Source organism: Ambystoma mexicanum, chromosome 3q (genome assembly GCF_040938575.1).
Source record: "Ambystoma mexicanum isolate Mex_15411 chromosome 3q, UKY_AmexF1_1, whole genome shotgun sequence".
In the NCBI taxonomy this organism is placed as follows: domain Eukaryota; kingdom Metazoa; phylum Chordata; class Amphibia; order Caudata; family Ambystomatidae; genus Ambystoma; species Ambystoma mexicanum.
This window is the reverse complement of record NC_090926.1, coordinates 645,015,561-645,037,242: the sequence shown is the minus strand read 5'-3', so window position 1 is coordinate 645,037,242 and position 21,682 is coordinate 645,015,561. Positions and strand designations below refer to the sequence as shown.

General features: G+C 48.1%; 1 protein-coding gene across 1 annotated transcript in view; it reads left to right on the top strand.

Annotated features, from left to right (window-relative positions):
- The first annotated feature begins 11,623 nt into the window (after nt 1-11,623).
- LOC138582849 (ketosamine-3-kinase-like) overlaps nt 11,624-21,682 on the top strand; it is a 394,390-nt gene continuing 384,331 nt past the window's right edge. Inside the window, exon 1 of the mRNA XM_069654536.1 lies at nt 11,624-12,105. Coding sequence (XP_069510637.1) covers nt 11,908-12,105 — 198 coding nt within the window. The 5' untranslated portion in view covers nt 11,624-11,907. The remainder of the gene's footprint in view (nt 12,106-21,682) is intronic.

Below are 21,682 nucleotides of genomic sequence, written 5' to 3'. Positions count from 1 at the left end.
CCATCAACGGCCTGCAACATCCGGAAACTGCACCCCACTCCAAAGATCAGACAGGAATTCTGTCAACACGGCTTCTGTAAACCACTCCAGGTTGTGCACAAGCGAGTAGTCGCTGCAGGTGGGCGCAGCCCCTCCAGATGTGCGGCCAGGAATCCTCTGTCTCTGCAGAAAATCTTGGATCACGTTAGGGTCACCAAATTTGTGTGGCAGACCTCCTGACAACCAGATGCAAAGTAAATGCAACCCTCTAGTGAAAAAAGCTCAGCACACTATTTGCAGGGATAAACAAGGCTCTACTTCCAAAAAAACAAAATACATGTTCACAGGGGCATTCAAACGCTGCTTCCACGGAGTGCACTGGTTACATCAAGGGAGACAAGACATTTGAAGAAACAGGAATGTCACTTATGACGCTAACAAGTTACACAATAGATTATTCTTTTTATTGGTGGGGCCCCCATATGCATACAGTCCGCCCCCTTTGGGTTATCCAACGATTGGCTGCAACGGCTGGTGTCGATTTTCCACATGGTCGTTGATTCTGAAAACTTCACACCCTAGCAACACAATTGACTTATTACATGAAAAGGGCTTTCTAATGGCAGTTTGATCACTTGATGTGCGTCTGGTAGTGGGACATGAGCTCAGAGGATATTTTCGAGGTCACGATAGCTCTCACAAATGCAAGGAGCTTTGTTCGATCCTAGACACTCTTGCACCCCCACTATGCCTCCTCAGCACTGGCCTAAATGTGTTATCCTCACCCATCGGACCTAGCAGTACAGCACAGGGCACTCTGATTGTGCTCCCCCCTTTGAACCCATCCTCTCCCTGAGTTTGGCCTAAAACAACACACTAATCAATCGATAACTAAGGTATTTAGGAGTTGGGATGGTGGGTCTCTGGTGGTTCAAACAGAATATCTGGTTGTTTTATGGTGCTGCGTCAAAACCTGGTGAGGAGTGGCTGTTGATAGCAGGTGGAGGGGGTTCTTTTCAGACTTTTTTATTGTATTGTAGTATTGTATTGTAACAATATTTCTAAAGCGCTACATGGGCCGAGAGGCATCATGGCGCTGGAGGGAGCAGAAAGGAAACGGAAGACTAACCACTCTAAAACAACAGTGTTTTGATTTGCTTGCGGAAGGTGGATAGTGCATTTTTGTTCCTAATATGCGGGGAGAGCATTGCACAACAGCTGAGCCAGCACAGAAAAAGATCTGCCGCCAGCTCGGGCACCTCTAAACCAGGGAACACACAACAAAAGTTGATTAGCGGAGCGTAGTGTTCTTGTAGGTTGATAGATGGAAACCTTAGATTGAAGGAATTGGGCACCCACAGAATGAATGGCCCGGTGAACAGTACATAGGATCTTAAAATTAATCCTAGCCTTTACTGGCAACCAGTGAAGGCGCTGGAGAAGATCTAGTGAGTGAGATAGCCTAGGGGCATTAAGAGCCAGCATGGCAGCAGCATTTTGAAGAATTTTGAGCTTCTGGATGAGCATCTCTGGTTGGCCGAGATAGATGCTTTTAGAGTAGTCTTAAGCTCCCATGATAGAGGCAGTAACGATCTTAGCCCTAGCCTCATCAGGGAGAAAGGGGAGAACCTTCTTTAAGGTTTTCAGTTTAGCGAACCCTGCCCGGCAGACTACTGAAATTTGAGATTCTCTGGAACCAGAAGCCATACCCCTGATTCCTAGGCTTTTGACAACCACTGATGGAGTTGGACATGGTCCCAGACATGCAGGCCAGTAATCAGAAGTCCAACAAGAATTATCTGACTCCTTGCCAATCACCAGTACCTCTATCTTCTCTCCGATCAGTTTTAACAAAATGTTCTGTGAGAAGAGTTTGTCTGGGTAGACATCTGAGTGAAATGAGCAGGTATTCTGGCCAATGGCCCCACTAATAAGAGCAAAGTGAGTGCATTTGTAGTGTCAACACAGTTGGGCAGTTTGGCAGAGTGGTGGTTTAACGTTTCACCTGGCATTTGACATCAGCAACAGTTTTGGAACCGGTGGGGCCCTGTCTTAGGCGAATCCGGCTCCTGTGTGATTGTCATTCCTGTCTCGTGCTCTCTTTTTTTTTTCTTGGCTCATGTCCGATTTGCATAGAGTATGGCCTGTGCCACTACCCGTAAATTCAGCACCTATCATAGATCAAGCAATGCTATTGGCAATGAGTCTTCCACTGCCCCTTTCACCGGTGAGGGCTCTTCGGATCCCTACGATTCATCAGATGCTGGTAGGACCTCCTCCTTCTCTCTGCCATCAAATCTGCTTCCCCCCGCCACTTGGAAAGATCACTGCTTACTTCCCTGTGGCCCCTCAAGCTACCTTGACGGCTTTGCCTGCTCATCATGTCCTGCACAATACCCCCCCCCCCCCACTCCCATGTGAGTTTTCAACCGCTTGATGATCCTGGCGTACCTGTTCCAGCTGAGGCACAGATGGTATGTCTGACTAATCCACTGCAGAGTCCATTGGTTGATAATTGTAATGCCTCTTCTATGCTGGATTATCCGTTGGATCTATCCTCCATGCATCATCCAAATGCAGAAACTTCATCATCATCTTTCCCATCTACCCCTGTGCAATTGCCCCTGTGTATACTCTCTGGAATATTACAACATATGGATCACAAATTGGACGTTGGTCAAACCGACATCCTAACATAGATTAATCAAGTCATGTGCGTGCTGGTTTCCCTCTATGAGGGGATTAAGGTGGAAACAAAATCTCATTCGATTATGCTTGAGTCCCTAGTAGTTTGAAAATATTAAGGCTCATAGTACCCGTAAGGATCTCTTGTTTAACCAACAATAACGCCTAGAGTCTTCTGGAAAAACTGATGTTATTACTAATGATGACTGCGCACGTGTCTCATTACTTACTTAACATAGGACTACCATTGTAAACTGGAATGTCGCGTCCCAGACTACCAATGATGTTTTTTTAATGGATGGTGTCTCTGACTGCAACATGAGGGACATTGCACAAAATAATATTGTGTCTCTGACTCCTAATAATGTTGTTTCTAGCAAAGGTACTTTGGCGAAGGACTCCTCGGTTGTGGATGGGGATATTTTATGTATTGGCTCGTTTTCACTGTCTTCCGTTCCACCTTCATCTATGGCAACAGATCCTGCTATTCCGAACATCCCTGTTTCCCTTAGGTCCATTCCATATGCTGCAAGTCCTAGACTGGCCACTGGTGCTCAGATTGAGATCTCTAAGGTGGCGATTTATGAAAGATCGTGCTTGGGGTCTCAAACCTTAAATGCCTGGAAAAAAGGGGGACAATAGTTTAGGAAGACAAAAAACATGCCAATCATTAATATCAACAAGCAAGCCACAACAAAATGTGTTAACAGATTTTTAAAATGACCTTTGGTTAAGGCGGCACTGGAGAATAATCTTGTCAGCACCAGCAGTGCCATTGATAATGTGATCCCAGTCATGGTACTGGCTGAGAGAGGGTTTGCCAGTGTCAATACCAGTGAAGAACCCACCCCAAGCGCTACTACTAGCTTAGAATCTTATTCGATGCAGATGGATCTGAGACTTACGTCTGTGAAACCTAATCAGGACGAAACCTAAGCCTAACGTGAAACAGCTTGCAGCTCCCCCCATAGTTTTTGTGTCACTCCACCTCATCTGATGCAGGTGGATCCAACACTTACGACCGTGAACTTTAGTCAGGGGTGGTCACTGTTCCTAAGAACCAGTCTGAAGCCCCTTCTAATAGTGTTTGTGTCCTTGCAACTACATGTAAAAATACCTTTTTACCCCTTAAAGTAACTTTGATCAGTTGGTGCCTCTCCCTAACTCCCAGAGTCACAATTTACGGAGCAATTCTAGTCAACTTGCCCCTTGTCATTGGCAAATAGGAGAAGACAATCCTAAGGAGTCTCATAACAAAATCTATGCATCCTAAAGCGTTATAAGGGAAGATAATATATGACAATCCTGAGACCTGCTTCCCAGTGGGACCTGACAGGTTCAGGAAAAACGTGTTGGAGGGGCCCCGTCGCTCTGTAAGGGACCAGAACCGGAGCCAGGTGTTTAAAATGTTATTAGAAAGCGGTTTTCCCGACAAACAGGGATGCCATTTCACCAAAATGCGGAAGTGACATCACATGACCCTTGACTCCCCTGATGACATTACAGGAAGTGATGTAATTTGAACCCACCCAGAGTGACATCACAGGAAGTGATGGCAAACGACCTTCAGATTTTTTAGATGCATCTCACACCCGTTTCCAGATTCTCTTATTTCAGCCAGATATAACAACCGAGGCACAGAGGGAGGCATGATGTGTCCACGATTACACATTTGGGGAATGCCATTTTCCAGATTAGATGGGGTCTATATGTAAAACATAGATAATGCAGTATTTCTAACAGGGTAACCGAAATCTGTAACTCGGGCTACAGCTGGTGTATGAAACATCTATAGATCAATGGACACAGAAGTACGTGTTATCTGTGGCGTTGCTGTGTTAAACAAGTCAAAAAAAGCACTGACCTGGGGAGGCGTGCGCTGCTGTTTAACCAGGAGAAAAATGCTGTACGAGCAAGGGCTGAAAATGAAATCATTGACCAGGATTTAGTATCAACAAAATTTCCTAAATAAATGTATATTTGATTCAGCTAGCACTACGATAGAAGAAACCTATTAGACTGGTCCGCGTGCACGGAGGGGAGTGCACCTGATAATGTTATCTTTGCTGGAGTATAATACCTGTGAAAGTTTCTTTCAATATACCCAAGACCCTACCCCCCATAGTTATTAATATCTAAGCGTAATACTGGGTGTCAGAGGACTTTAAAACAAAAACACCATTTAATGTAATATCATTGCTGCACACAAATTCATAGCACCACACAGTTATTTAAAATTGAAAAAGCCCACAAGTTGCTTCTCACCTGGGGACTCACTGGCAGACTTCAAGGCCACGCACTGCACACTACCCCTTTGTCAGACCCAGTGGTGCTCTCTAGCGCAGCACAAAATTTGGCAGCTCCACCGTGAGCCATGCTGTGGGCCCCTCCCCCCCAAGCTCCTTATCAAAGCACAGGGCACGCCACACCCCTGGGCCCGTCTGGCCCACCACACCACGTGTGCGGGATGTCCATGATGATTATGCCTCTGCAGGGGCATGCACTAATGCAAGTGAAAGAAGTAAATATGTTTTTCAATCAAAGCTTAAATCTTTAATATAACATAGAGAGAAGGGGGTGGTACCTGGTTCACAAATATACCAGCCACTTGTGGTGGCTGCTGAGTTGTTATTTTGGAGGGTGTAAATATTTGCCACAAGTATATGATTGCAACTGAGCATAGCAAGGGAGCCCGAACAAACGAAAATGGGTTGGGGGATCTGGGGGATTCTTCTCCCTCCCAAGAGTAAATGTTTTGAATAACGGAATTAAAATGGTGTATTACAAAGCACCCTTTCTGTGAAAATGTGGGTAAAAGGCTAACAATGTGGATGAAAGGCCAACAATCGGTTTTGTAGGGTGTAGGGTAAATCATGAAAAAAAAGTACCATAGATGCAAGTCACCAAAAGTGCAGAGGGCATCTCCCAATGCATTATCATACCGGTCCCTGCAATATATGCCAGTATAGAAAACATTTGTATGTTGGCTGTGCCCATACATTTCCTGCTGGCTCCACCAACATATGCTAGTATTCCAATAAAAGACCATGTTCGCTTTAAGACGTTTTTCTACCGTATCATTACTGGCACTGGGCACAAAACTGCCTCTGCCAATATATGTCACTACTCCTATGTAAGTACATACTCCCGTTGGTTTGGCCATTAAAAGTGACATGTCACAATAGGAAAACCTGTCCAAACTGGTTCCAATGTAAGCTAGTCTAGACCGATAAGAACACTTATCTTGCTTGATTCATCAAAGATGCTCAGTTAATAAAAAGTCATGCTACATTGAAAAATGTATAGGCTGCTACGCCAAAAGATCAGTCTAGCGAGGTAACACTACTTATCATGCTTGATTTTTTAAAGATGCTGAGTAATAAATGTCATGCCACAGCAAGCAATGGCTAGACTGACTGTACCAAAATGCCAGTCTAGCCAGCTAATGACATGTGAACTTACCTTTGCCCAAAAATACCAGTAAAACATGCAAAGTCAATAAAGATGTGGCAGAAATGCTCCAGTGATCCCCAGTCTCCCAGGGCCTTACACACACATGCATCCCATAGCACGTCCGATAGCACAGCGAGTAGAGCGCTTGCTATGACATCTGTGCAGAGCCTGCTGACGCAGGTTCGAATCCTGGCAGGGCCAAACTCATCCTTCTGAGGTCGATATATTGGGTAATAATAAGCAGTGCTCAGATGCATGAGTGTTCATAGTGCTGTATAAATGCAAAATTATTATTATCCCCTTTCACCCACCGGTCACTCACCCATACATCTCCCCTCACACAGTCAAACACCAAACACCACCCAGAACATTCTAACACACACTACCACATGTATGCTCATTCACCTCCTTCCTCTCTGAGTGGGCTGACCTCTCCTCCTCACTCCTGTCCTCAACCACTCAACTCCTCTTTCTTGGCGACTTTAACATCCACCTTGATGCCTCCAGTCCCCCCACTGGTCTCTTTCGTGACCTCTGCGACTCTCTCTCACTCTCTATTCTCCCATCCGGGCCTACTCACTCTGCTGGGCACACTCTTGATGCTCTGATCTCCTCTGACCTTCCCCTTTCCGTCCCTCTCTCCACTCCTCTCTCCTGGAGTGATCACTTTCTCCTATCCTCCCACCTCACCCTCCCTACCCCACAGGCAAAGCCACCCTCTTCACTGCCACCCACCTTCTCGGTCATCCGACCCATGAAGCGTGTGTCAGTTGAGGCTTTCGCTGCTACCTTCTCGCCCCCCCCTGCCCCTTCGGCTGACTCCCACCCTGACACAGCCCTCTCCATGCTCCACTCTGCTATATCTGTTACTCTTGATATCCTTGCCCCCGTCATGAGAATCCGCCTGAAGCCCAAAGCCAAATGTAACTCCTGGTATGACTCGGATCTCGTCACCCTAAAACGCAAGTGCAGGGTTGCAGAGAGGAAATGGCGTGCTTCATGTTCATCCTCTGACAAACTGGCCTGCCGCCTGCTCCAAAGGCAGTACCGGCTCTCCGTTCTCACCAAGAAGAGAGCCCTTATCCAAGCCCGCATCTCTGCGGCATCAAACAACTCCGCCGAACTCTTTAAAATCTGCAAGGAGCTGGCCAACCCTGTTGCAGTCTCTACCTCTCCTGTCCCCTCCCAGGCCCTCTGCACTGCACTGGCCTCTCACTTCATCTCTAAAACTCAGGACATCCTGTCCTCGCTCTCCTCCTTTCACCTCCCTCCCTACCCGGCCCTTCCTCTGGCCCTTCTGCGGTCACCCCTCCTCCCTCTTTCTCTGCCTTTCCACCTTTCTCTGCTGACGAGGTTTCCAGACAAGTCCGATCAATGAAAGTCTCATCTAAACAGGTTCACCCCTGTTCCTCCAAAACTATCAAGGACCACATCGACTCCCTGGCTCCTGCCCTGGCTGACTTTTGCAACCACTCCTTCGCCTCTGGAGTCTTCCCTTCCCCCCTCAAGCACTCCCTTGTGCACCCTCTTCTCAAGAAACCCTCTTCCGACCCCTCCTGCCCGGATAACTATCGCCCTATCTCCATCACTCCCTTTCTGGGCAAGCTCCTGGAGAAACTGGCCATCTCCCAGCTTAACCTCCATGCTGAATCTGTTGGTAGTCTTCATGACCATCAATCTGGCTTCAGAGCTGCCAGAAGCACGGAAACTGCTCTCCTGAACATCCGTGAAGACCTGCTCTTGAACCTCGATTCCAACACTCCGTGTGTTCTCATTCTGCTCGATCTCTCCTCTGCCTTTGACACTGTCAACCATGCCATCCTGCTCAACCGTCTCCGGGAAAACCTAGGTTTCACTGGTCAGGCTCTGGCGTGGCTGAGCTCTTTCCTTTCAAATCGACCCTCACAGGTCCAACTGGGGCCCTTCCTCTCCGACATCTTTTTCTCCACCTGTGGTGTCCCCCAGGGATCTAATCTCTCTCCCTGGCTGTTCAACCAGTATCTGGCACTCCTTGCCCACCGCATCGCCGCTCTCTGCCCTAATTTCCAGTGCTATGCGGACGATACCCAGCTCATTTTCAGGCTACCCTCAGCCTCCCCCTCTCCTTCCCTCATCTCTGACTGTCTGTCTGCTATCCAAGAATGGTGTGCCGCCAATGACCTCTGCCTTAATGCCAGTAAGACTGAGATTCTACTCATCGGTACTCCCACTCCCTCCTTCCCTGCAGCTCTCTGGCCTGCCTCCCTTGGCCCCCTCCCTGCTCCTACGTGCAGGGCAAAAAACCTTGGGGTCATCTTCGACTCCACACTCTCCTTCTCTCCTCATATTTCTGACGTCGCCAAGAGGTCACACTACCAGCTGCACCTCCTCAGAGGTATTCTTCCCTTCCTCTCCTTCCCCCAGAAGCTCACTGTCTCCCGAGCCCTGGTTCTCTCGAAGCTGGACTACTGTAACAGCCTCTATCTTAATCTGCCTGCCTCCACTCTCCGCCCTCTGCAACTCATCCAGAACAGAACTGCGAGACTTGTCCTTGGCCTCAAGCCCAGGGACCGTATCTCTCCAGGACTGAAATCTCTACACTGGCTCCCAGTGGCTGCGAGGATAAAGTTCAAAACCCTCTGCATTGTCCACAAGGCCTTCTGGGGCCTGGGTCCTAAATACCTTCAACTCTCTCTTCCCAAATATCTTCCTTCCCGAGCCCTTCGCTCATCCGCCTCCAACTCCCTCATGGTTAGCCGCTTCTCGAAGCAACGAGCTGGGGGTAGATCTCTCTCCGCGGCAGGGGCCTCCCTCTGGAACAGCCTTCCTGCCTCCCTGAAACTTGAGGAGAACCATCTCCGGTTCCGGAAGCACCTCAAAACCTTCCTCTTTGCTTCTGCTTTCTCTCTCCCTCTCCACTGCTGAACAGCAAATTAATTCTTCACTGAAACTGCACTGATCCTGAAACTGGACCACTCTAAATGGCCTCGGTCCTGGGCCCAGCCACTCTCCACTTGCACTGATGCCCTTGAACCCCTCTGCACTGCGGGACTGTCTCTGTATCCCTACAGCCCCCCCCTTCCCCAGCACTTGTTCTGCACTTATCTTGCACTTGCCACCAGCTGGCCCTATTTATTTATTACTTTTCGCCACTTACCTTGACCTGCACTTCCCCCCCTCCCCTTCCCCTTGCACTTTTCCCCCTCCCCCACCCCTGCACTTGCGCGATCTGAATGACACCTGGCCTAGTAGGATCGTTGTCTGTCTCCCCTTGTTCCTCCCCTCCCTGCCTCGTCGCGCCTTGAAACACCTGTGTATAGGCGCGTTATAAATACCATATCATATCATATCATATCATACCCACCGGTCACTCACACACACATTTTCTAAGATCCACTCATTCTCTTAGATCCACTCATTGCATTCTCTACACAGGCACATACACCCCCACCCAGAACATTCAAAAGCACACATCACATCACTTCTCATTCACCCACCATTCACCATTCACATACATACATCTGACACGCACTTCACACATGCAAAACACACATCATATTACAAAAATTAAGCCTTCTTACCTTTTTCTTGCAGCTTCGGTCCTGCTGTGAGAGCTTCCTGGTTCCTGTATGTGAGCTGCGAGGATGCAGAGGGAGAAGGGGTTGGAGCTGAACGTGGCATATGCCACATGTCACGGTCCGCTCCAATGCCAACCCCTACTGAGTGCGTCCCTGGCCCAGCCTTCACTCAGATGGGTGAGAACTGGGCCGTGGACCCACAAGACCTGGTGTGGCGGGTCCCCCGCGACAGGAGGGCCCACTACACCAGGAGCAGCCATTTTTTTGGGGCACAAAAAAAATGTCACAAATGTTTTTTTTTTAAAGGTTGGGGCCACAAGAGAGTCCCAGGGGTTGCAACTGTGGCCCTCAGGCCCTCAAATTACATCCCTGCAGTCTGCTCGATGAAGCACGGGTTGTTTGTGCGTGTGAGAACTCGACTTTTTAAAGATACTCTGTGTGACCCGGCCATTAGCTGGCAATGGAACAAAACACCACACAAAGAGTGGGCATGCTCGCTGGATGTGTTGCAAACACTTGGCAATGCATTCCGGAACTGCCTACTAGATGAAAACACCAGGGCGGTGCCATATATCTAACGTAAGTTACTTGTACCTTGTGCCACGCCCTTCTCTTGTTTGCAGGCACTTATACAAAGCAGTTTTGTTATGCGTTGCCTTGGGATCTCTGTGAAGAAAGGAGGATGCAGTCTTCATAAAGGATATAACCAGTGGAGTAACTTTGCTGAAAATGTTTGGGGGGACATGCCATCTGAAGAAAAGGTGCCCCAGCCAAATGAATGGGGACAAAATGGTGTGCCATGAAAGTTAGGGGGGGACAAACACCCCTGTCCCCCCCTAAAAGTACGCCCATGGATATAACTGCCCTTTATTAACAGGTAAGTAGTATACAATAATAGGCCCCACAACCCCATGGATATCCCTTAATTCTCTAACTCCTTTCTAACCGCATTCCCAGAGAACACTTCAGGCTTCCACATTCTAATGGTGTCCAGTCATAATTTCGAATGAAAAATTTCGAAAGACAAAAAAGTTGAATCAAAAATGTCGAAAAAAAAATGTCGAATTATTTTTTTTTTCGATATTTTTTTTTGGGCTCTAGTTTATATAAAAAAAATAGGTAAAAACAAAAAACAACAAAAAAGGGGGGGTTGGGGGAACCCCCAATTTCGAAAAAAAGTCATAAAAAAAAATTCAACATTTTTTTTTAACTTTTTTTTTTGACTTTTTGACTTTCGATATTTTTGTATTCGAAATTATGTCTATAAACCCATTCTAACATTCCATCCTACCCTCTATGCAAATCCCCAGTACAATACTACATTCTGCTGCTGTCGTGCTCTCCGCTGTTTCTTCGTCCCCGTCTCCCTATCCCACTAATGGCTCGAGATGCTCTCCTTATTCGCTGGAACTTGTGCCTGAAAAGCAAATTGACACCCAAATGCCACTGGGTAATGCAGTAGTGTCTTGGCAGATCAGCCCGGCGCGTTCCCTGCGAATAACGCAGACATTCATTCGGCTTTAAAAACGGGCTTAAAAACCCGTTCTGTGTGAGCTCCGAAATGTTTATCCCCCAGCAAGCGGGGCATCCTGCCTTGGGTAAGTGGAATGGTCCTGGACCGGCTTATAGGGCAATGCCGGAACCAAAAATGCAAAATTCTAGAGTGGGACAGTTTTCTTGGTCAACTTTTTTGGCCCATGTGAGCCATTTTGATACATTACTTGACCATGTGGCTAGTAGTTTTGACCAGTGTAACTGAACAAATATTCTTTAAAATGCACAATTTGCATCACCTTTTCATCTGAGACAATTGTATGCCCCAGCCCGACCCCAGGAATGAACACTGGCCAGTTTGAGATTTTGTTGGGGAAGTAAGCTACCTATAGGCGCTGGTCTCCTTTCGTAAGTCATCTGCATTTATTAACCTGCTCCGAGCCGCTTTGAAATAGTAACTGGCACTTTACTGCGAATTGCGCGTGCATTCAGGCACTTCTTAAGAGGACTACGCGTGATGACGTGTGCACAATTAGTTGTGCAATACTAATATCACAGGGCAGGATGACGAAGCGATAATTCTATTTCCTCGCCCTTGATGTGTATGCCAAGAACGCGGCAACACCATGCCTATCCCTTGATGGAGAGTGGGGATGGAGCAATGAGCACTCATGTCAATGAAGAGCTGTGTAAAGGGTGACCACAACTGCACGCTCACGCCCCATGCTGTTCGTGTGTGATGCTGGCCCCTCCCTGCCTGTCGACCGCCATCAAAACAGCGCCACACCAAGAGGAGATGGAGATGCTACTGAGGAGGGAGTTGGACACCGCGTTGCTGGAGGAGACCGGGCATTTTGGGCGAGGATGGATCAGTCACGGGAAAACTTACAACACCGACGCTGGACGGGTGTTCGTGAAAATGAACCATCGCCCTGAGGTAAAATATGCCTGGTTTCTGTTATCGGTCACATCAGAACAGTTTCGTTTCCTCGTCAGTTTGGCATTCACTCCAGTGACCTTGGTGTCGCACGACACGAGATGTTCGGCTTTGATTTGTAAGTGCCTTCGAATTAAGTTCTTATTCAAAAGCAGAAGTTAGCTGCGTTGTCTCCAGCAACGTCTGGGGCTAGGGGTGGGCGTTTGATGGGTCGCTACAACAATGACTTCCCAAACAGAGACACAAATATTGAATGACAGAAAACAATGGAAAAATATCCCAAGATCCGGACACTGGCGTGCTCGTAGTCTAATGTACTTAGAAGGGAGGCGCTCCGCATATGTAGGTCATTTAGCTGGCTTCGTTATTAAATAGAGGTGAAAATAACAATATAACGGGAGAGAGGGCACGTTTGGATGGATTAAGCAGTCAGTCCGTCTGATCGACCCATTCCTAGATGGTAGAATGTGCACTGGTGCAAAGTGTGGGAAGCTAAAAGAGCGTCACAACAGCTCAGAGATGACACACCTTCTATGGAGAGGACACGCAATACAAGTACTTCACTTGGAGCCAAAAGCAACTCGGGAAATTATGTTAATACCAGCCCCCATGTTGCATTGGGAGTGCGAAAGGGGCCACTGATCCCAACCCTCTTGTGGTATCTTCTGTGCCTGGGATATTCTCAGTGGTAAAAATGTACTGAAAAAAGAAGTAGAACTGTGGTTTCGGCAGGGGAGAGGGTAGGCAGAAGCATAGTGGGTACACACACCCATGGTTTTGCAATAGTAACTACGGCTCCTATTACAACTTTCCACTTGCACAGGGACCTAAATGGGCAAATGCTCTATATAGAATGGTGATCCACTTGCACAGGGACCTAAATGGGCAAATGCTCTATATAGAATGGTGAATGTGGTCGTAAAAAGTAGTGGAATGGTAAACAGAAAAAAAAGTAGTGTAACACCGCTGCCGACTGTTCCCGCTCACTTCGGTCACTGGCCATTCTGTCTTGGGTGCATGAATTGCTATGCAGTAGGGGAATGCCTGGTGGGACATGGAATCTGGGGCTCTCTAGATTCCAGGAGTGACGGTTGGAAAGGATTCAGGATGGGAGTAGATTCCTGGATATCCAGTGATAATATTGCAGGAAATAATAAAGAGTGAATTTACAAAGAGCAGGTACAAAATACCTAACAGCAGAACAATTATCGAAATAAAGAAAAGGAAATGTAATGATAGGGGTGTGCTTCAGGTCTAAACAATAAACAGATTTTGGTTAGAGGCTGAGTAGTGTGGGCTCTCCTTGCTCTTATTACCAGATTCCTACCTAAGTAATAACATCACAGACCAATTCTGTTTGTGGAAAAATTATGGCCGTAGGCATTTTATTTTCTTACAGAAAATACATAACAAACCCAATACACAGTCATATGCTTCTGGGCACCTTGTTGCCCAAGGCTCCTCCCGCGTCCTTGTTAGCCCTTGGGCCTTAGTTCCTGGGCACATGCCACCTACGACATGTCTTGGACCGTGTACTGAAGAAAGTACTCGGCGTTCCGGCTCCTGCCTGCTTCCTCCTTCCGTTATCTTTGTAGGGTGGGTTGGGTGGCAAACGTTTTTCCTTCTCCTTATCCAGGCCCTAGGAGCTTACCCGAGAGAGGTGAGCTCCTTATCTGGTTTGTACCTCCTCTCCTTTTCCTGGGTTACTTATACCCCCCAGACCTTTTGTTCCTTCCCCCTGCTGTTACACTTTGCACTTTTCCCAGGTGCTGTTTCCTGCCCTTTCCTGGGCTTTTGTTTCTTTGGCGCCATTCGGACACCCCTCCCCACGGCTTTCGCGCCGTTTCCCCCCCACCCCGCGCCTAAACTCCCAGGCCCTCCATCGGCCCGCATTTCATGCAGCCCGGGGCCTGAGGCATAGGCTGAGTAGTGTGGGCTCCCCTTGCTCTTATTACCAGATCCCTACCTAAGTAATAACATCACAGACCAATTCTGTTTGTGGAAAAGTAATGGGCGTAGGCATTTTATTTTCTTACAGAAAATACATAACAACAAACCCAATACACAGTCATATGCTTTTGGGCACCTTGTGTCCAGTTTCGGAGTTGCCCAAGGCTCCTCCCGAGTCCTTGTTAGCCCTTGGGCCTTCGTTCCTGGGCACATGCTGCCACACCTGAGTGGGTGCTATTCCCGCCCGCTCAGGTCCCCCCCCAAAAGCACCCTACCTACAACCACGTTCCTGGAGTGCCCTAAAAATGTTGTCAGTGAAAACCCCCATCCCCTTGTTTGACAGGTGCACCCCGTCTTGGTGAAACATTTCTGGATTGTTCTGGTAGAGGCCATGTCTTATGAAGTGAAGCCATGTGCTCTTGCACTACTTTTCTACTGCTTTATTTTACTTCTTTCTGGCTATCTCGCTTGCGTGCCTCCTCTGTGCACCATACCAGACCCTTTGTGGTATTACCTCAGACATGAAGATTTTGGTTTTCCACCAACTGTGGGCTATGCTATGTAGGGACTCGCAAATGTTCCTCTGTAACTCTCCCCTATTTGTGCTCACTTGTGCTCACCAAGACGTTCCCCCCAAGATGTATAACCAGGTACTCGGGGGGGGAAGGGTCCCTGAAACCTATCAGGTCGGACAGCCTGTCGTGGATGTCCTCCCAGTGCATCCCCGGGAGGCGCCACCATGCTGTAATTGTGTTTTTGAAATCCAGTCCTTGCTTCACTTCCTCCAGCCATCTGCCTGCCCGGGTCACGAAGGAGTGCCCCACTATCCATGCCGATTTGTAGGGGCACGTCTCTGTGGAAATGGGGGAGATAAGCGTTCATATCAGTTCCTCCCTTATGTATCTTTTAAAACATTGAGACTTCCACCCCCAATCCTTTTCACTCCTTTTGCTCCCAGGCCCCCTGCCCATGCAGAGGTTGCAGCCCCTATCCTGAATGAATGTGTTCCAAATTCGGCCGGATCCCAACCTGCTTTGGCCACCGCCTGAAACTGGTACCTGCTGAGTGCGCTGCCGTCCCTATGTATTAATAGCTGCCCGTCGACCTCCGGTCGGACCTCTAGGAATTCTTGGGTGATGCATCTGGGACAGTGGTCCTTCTCTTTGATGCAATTGAGTTCTATTGCTCTCTCCCTCCCCATTTGGTCTGTTTTAGATTTCCTAACATTATAGACATACCCTTGCTTCCCATACTAATATCCCTCCTTGTCAGGCTGTTTCCTGCCACCGTATTACTGGCCACCAGCTCCCCTACCCTGAAGGCCCCATAATATGCCAGCGCGAATGCTACCCTGAACAGCGCAGTTTCGTATTTGCTGCTGCATGTATTTTGCAATACTTGTAACAGAATTATTAGCTTCCCAAAGTTCAGTGGCCTTCTGCTGTCCGGTTTCTTCCCTTCCAATTTTGTCCAACCTCTCATAGCATATTTTATCCTAGGGCTGTCAGTTGGATCCGGTACACCAGCCACTTTTGTGGTGTATGCTACCGCCGCTAGGTGTGCCGCCGCCCAGCTTTTCTTTCTCCCTTTGGCAAATGCCCCTTCCAGAAATACACACATTTTTTCCATTGAAATTTCCTCCACATCTTGCACTCCTGCTTGCACAAACACATCTTTTACATGTCTTTCGTACCGCTTACCCGTTTTGTACGTTAGGGCGTTCCTGGTCAGTTTGTCAATGACCCGTTCCGTTCTCTGTGCTTCTCCCATTTCTTTAGAGTTGTAGCCAACCGTTCTTTCCTTTCCAGTGTTTTCAACGGGACCCATGCCTTCTGCAGCATGGGCGTTCTTTCCCTGTCAGCGTCCGGTCTCAGCTCCCTGAACCTTTCCCACTGAAAACGAGATATTACATCAGCCACCACGTTAGGTTCTCCAGCGATGTGCCTTGCCCTTATGCATGTATTCATTTTTAGGCTTTCCAGAGTTATTGCTCTCATCAATTCCAACACTATTGGGCATGACACACTTCCTTTATTTAACACGTGTACCACTGCCATGTTATCTGACCATACTGCCAACTCCTTGTTTCTTAGCTCTTCCCCCCCATGCACACAATGCTACCCAGATTGGGAAGAGTTCCAGCAACGTTATGTTCTTTGTCCATTCTGCCACCTGCCATGCTTTTGGCCATTTCTCTGCACACCACTCTCTCCCCAATATTGCGCTAAAACCAAAACCACCTGCTGCATCAGTAAACAACACCCTTTTCCCTTCCTCGTTTATGGGTGAGCGCCATATCACTGACCCATTGAAATACCTCAGGAATTCTGCCCACACTTCCAGGTCTCTCTTGATTCCTCCCCCTATCCTGACTCTGTGGTGCCCCATTGTGGCCCCTCTTGTTCTCAGCTCAGTGCTTCTTTGGAACACTTTCCCTTGTGGTATGACCCTCGCCGCAAAGTTTAGCTTTCCTGCCAGCCCTTGTAATTCTCTCACGGTCACTTTGTTCCTTCCCTGTAGCTCTTTTGTGTTCAGTAGATCTGTTACTTTGTCCTCTGGGATCCGGCACACCCCCAGGCTTGAGTCAATTTCTATCCCTAGGAATTGGATAATCTGTGTTGGACCCATTGTCTTCTCCCCTGCCAGCGGAAAACCCCATTCACTTGTTATCTCCACAAATTTATCCAGGGTTGCCTTGCATAGTTTTGAACCTTCGGGCCCCACAAATAAAAAGTCATCCAAGTAATGTACTATCCTGGCCTCCCTCATCTCTTCTGTAACTGCCCATTGCAAAAATGAACTTACCCTCTCAAAGTATGTACATGAAATGGCGCAACCCATAGGATGACATTTGTCGATGAAGTATTCCCCCTCCCACTGCATACACAACCACCTCTGAGATCTGCTGTTGACTGGCAATAGCCGGAATGCTGATTTAATGTCTGCCTTAGCCATCCATTCCCCTTTTCCTGCTTTCCTGACTAGTTCTACTGCCTCCTCGAAATCTGAGTATGATACTGTTGCATCGCTTTGTGCAATGCCGTCATTCACCGAGGCCCCTGGGGGGTATGATAGGTGGTGGATTAGCCTGTATTCCCCTTCCTCCTTTTTTGGCACTAACCCCAGTGGAGAGCATATCAATTCTTTAAATGGCAAGACTGCAAAAGATCCCCCAACCCTACCCAGTTGTACCTCTTTTCTGATTTTCTTCGTCACTATTTCCCTGTTCTCGGTAGCAGATTTTACGTTTTTGGGGATGTCCTGCGCACCTTGCCCGGTAAATGGGATGTTAAAACCTTCTCTAAAACCTTGCCTGATTACTTGTGCTGCTTCCTGGTCTGGGTATCTCTGGAGCCACCCTTCCATCCTCTCAATTTTTACTGGTGTGGCTCCCTTCTCGTCCCCGCTTCTAGTTCCGCATCTCATTGCTCCTGCTGCTTGGAGCTTTGGCCCTTGTGCACTTGGAGCTGCTGTGATCGCCCTTACATCTCTCACACTTGTGGCTGAACTTGTACTTCCATCCCCAGCTGCAGGGTACCCCTTTCTCAAAATTCCGACTTTGCCCTGGTTCTGCCCGTGTTGGCCCCGTGCTCCCACTGCCTCCACCCTGTGTGGTTGGGGTCAGGCTGCTCTGCCATCATCTCTGTGACCCGTAGTTCCTGCTCCGAAAGCTTTGATCCCTATTTCTGTCATAGTTATTTTCATATCTTCTGTTATTGTATCTATAATCAGATCTGTACTCATTCTGCCAATACTGCCTCCTCTGTTGCCCTCATGCGCCTCGCTCCTTGGTTTCCCATTTTTCTTTCAGTACATTAAATATGTAGAGATTAAAATTCTCCTCATCCCATCCCATATCTGGAAAGCAGTCCATCCCCTTTCTGAACTCGTGATCATACTCCTGCAATGCACCCCCCCAAATGCTGTGTGCACTTTTAGCACCCTCTGCTGATACGCAACTAATGCTACCCCGTCTTCTGGGAATTTCTGCAATATAATTGTGGACATTATATTAAAGGCTGCCATCCAGTTGTCAAAATTCCTTACTAGTGGCCCCCGTTTTAGTAGGCTTTTCTCATCCTCCTTTATGTCTTCCAGTGCCACATTCCTCCCTCTTTTTTGACAATCTAGCAAAGAGTAAATACCAATTAATTCCTTTCTCTATATTTTCTCCTTTACTTTGTCATTTATATACCAAGCCATTGCCTTCATTGACCTGCCCTGTGCTTCTTTACCCATGTTTGGTCTGCCATACTTCGTCATGATTGGACCCCCAACCTCTGTTGCTGCCACTGGTGGTACCACCCCCTGCGGTGGGTTCCCTGCCACTAGTACCGCTGGTGCCCCTACCGGAGCCACTGGTTGGGGATCAGTCCCTTGTGGTACTCCTGTGATTGGCACTACTGGTGCCCCCTGTGGTACTGATGGGTCCAGGGTTTCTCTGGTTTCTAGCCCTGCCCCCCCGCCCCTCTTTGCTTCTCCCTACTCACCACCCCTCTCCATTTTACCCAAGCCCTCAAATGATCCCTTTCTTCATCATCACTGCTTTCTCCCTCTGTTGAAGAATTCCCCTGCTGTTCCTCCCTGGTTGCCTTATTACTTCTGCTCTTTCTGCCATTGATTCTGGGTGACTTACCCGAACCCGTGACACAATTTTCAAACATTTTTACAATTTTATTTCCCACATTGTTATTCACAGTACCTTTGTTTTTCTCTTTTCTTTTCTTCTTATTGGCTGGTGCCTCTGGCTGCTCCTCCGATCTCCTTGGCTCATCTCTCCTCCTATTCTGTCCTTGCTGCACCTCGTCTTCTTCACTGCTGCTAGGCTCTATGAACAGCAAAGGTGACATTGCCTTTGCCCTTTCTTCCTTCTGCATTACCTCCAGCACCCATTGTGCCCCAATTCTTTCTCCGCCTTTCTTGCCCATTCACTGAATTCCTGGGCCCTTCTTGCTCTTCTTTCCGCCATTCCCCTTGTCTGAATTCCTTCTTTCCGCAGGACTTCCTCCTCCTTTCACCTTTGTCCTGTGGTTCTGAGCGCGTCCTATTTATTGTTTTTTTGTTTTTGCCGCTTTCTTGTAATGTCTAAAATTGTAACTCTTTCGCGAGTTACCTAGAAATATTTATTTCAAAAATTCGGTTTCAAAAGCTGTTGCGCCGGCGGATTGGCTTGAACCCCTAACCTTTGGGGCCCACGTCTGCGCGCTTGTCGACTGTGCCACAGAGACTGGCGGTCTGCCCCTTTAAATTCCTCCTTTCCTTTTGCTGCGCTCTTCAATGCTCCGTTTGTGTGTGGCCCTTTAATTCTTTTAGGCCTTGCGAGTTGCCGCCCCTTCAGAAAGTTCTAGGCCACGCCCCTTTGTCTGGCGTGCCTAGGTAGCGAGGGTTTCACTTATTATGTGGGCGGGTACCTCTCCTCCTGTCCGCGTCCCTTGCCGCGTATCGTCAGCCTTCTCGGAGGTACTTCTGATACTTCCCTTGCCTCCTCCTTCGATGGCCCGCAGCGGTCTTCTCCTCTGCTGGCTGGCTGCTTCCCCGCGGTACCTGGTGTTCCTGCAGTCCTCCTCCCACGGCACCTGCTGCTCTGGCGGTCTTCTTCTTGCGGCTCCAAACGCTGTTCGCCGCACACGGCTGCCCGCTTCCACGGTGACTTGCTGTTTCTGCGGTCTTCTCCCTCCGTCACCGAACACAGGCAGCTCGGTCAATCTTCCACGCCACTGGAGCTTCTGTCACAGCGTCGTCCACTCTCACACGGTAGGTGAAGACAAAACCTGCGCTTCTTCCCTAGAGAAAGTGAAAACAGTAAGCCCGCAAGAGAAAATGTTTTTCCTTCTCCTTATCCAGGCCCTAGGAGCTTACCCGAGAGAGGTGAGCTCCTTACCTGGTTTGTACCTCCTCTCCTTTTCCTGGGTTACATATACCCCCCAGACCTTTTGTTCCTTCCCTGGGGGCCGGGCTTTCCCCGGGCCCCTGCTGTTACACTTTGCACTTTTCCCAGGTGCTGTTTCCTGCTCTTTCCTGGGCTTTTGTTTCTTTGGCGCCATTCGGACGCCCCTCCCCACGGCTTTTGCGCCGTTTCCCCCCCTCCCCGCGCCTAAACTCCCTTTATCTAAACTTCATATAAAGGGGAGGGAGACTAGGAGAGTGTAGGAGAGGTAAGGGAGGGAGCTTGGAGGATTCCCACTCCCCCGAAATTAGGTATTTTTTTTACAATATGCACTGTAAAAGGCATTTTGATATTTTTTCTTACAGTATATTTTGCACTCTGTAATTGAGCATCTCTGTTATTTCTGCAATGAAATCACAATGAACCGATTCCTGGTGGATGCTTATATCTTACTCTACTCTCCTGCATAACCACTTACCTTGTAACCTGCAACTAATAAAAACGATCCTTTTATATAATTCTGGGTCCTGCATTGCTTCTGCTTGCTTCCTGTCTCACCTGAAACCCAGGAGACAACATGTTTGGCGATGAGGATGTTGGAATTCTATACCCATGATGAGATGTGTGCCACTGAAGAGATGTATTTGCTGCTGAAGATAAGCCATGAAGGAGATGGGCATACCAGCGCCACTTTGGGAGATCCAGTGTGTCCAAGAGACTCAGGACCAAATGCAGGATTTGCACCTGCTGTCATGTGACAGTGTGAAGTTATGAGCATGTGGGGGGCTGTAAGGAGCATGCCCCCGCCTCACTGGATGCACAGAAATCAGAGGTGGCCTCAGAATGGAGTGGTGCAAGAGTAGTCAGGGGCACTATGGAGGCAGCACAAGTTATTTGTTTTGAGTGTTCTGTAAAGGCACTAGACCAGTGAATTGGTCTGTGCACTGTTAGAGTGCCGATGGACTACTAGATGTAGAGCCTCCTGGGATATGTAGTCTTTTCTTTTTTGGTCCTTGCCACAGAGTAATCCGGGTACTGCATGAGCCACTTGGCCGCTGAGCTTTCTTTCAGTTTGAGAAGATTGCTGGGACACTGAAATAAAAAAATGATCATAAGCACGCATTTAAGGTGAGCGTTTTATTTGTTTCCTGTGGGTTTCACTCAGGCCATTGCTGGAATGTACAGTCTTGACGCCATCTTGAATTGCATTGATAAAAAGCGCTGATGAGTCTGTGCTTCAACTGTGTTTATGTTCTGCGAGTACTATTTGAAGTCAAGCAATGGGGGAATGTGTTTTTCAGGCATGGAACTTTTCAAGCTTGACCGTTCTTTAAGCACTGAATTTCATTTGGCAAAGGTGTCGCTTTCAGGGGTGCAAGGACAGACAAGGTACTGTTATTGAAGGTATTGCATGAATTATATTCCGGCTCCAGCACCAATGTGCCCGGGTCATGTTTTGTTGTGAACCATGTCTTAGGAACAGTCAACGTTACAGAGGATGTTTTCTACTGGTATTTGGATGACAACACGTTCAACGGGTGTGTTATGTATCGGATTTCACCACTCGTGGTAGTCCATATGCCGTGGACATCCTATCCAGGGCTGATGTGGTGTGATAGGCCGCTTTGGATGCAACTATTTGTACGTCTGTGTATCGAGAGTCCTGGTCCATGGCCATGAGTATGTGGTCGCCTCCCGTAATTGGTACAAAGAAATCAATGGCCACTACATCCCATGCGT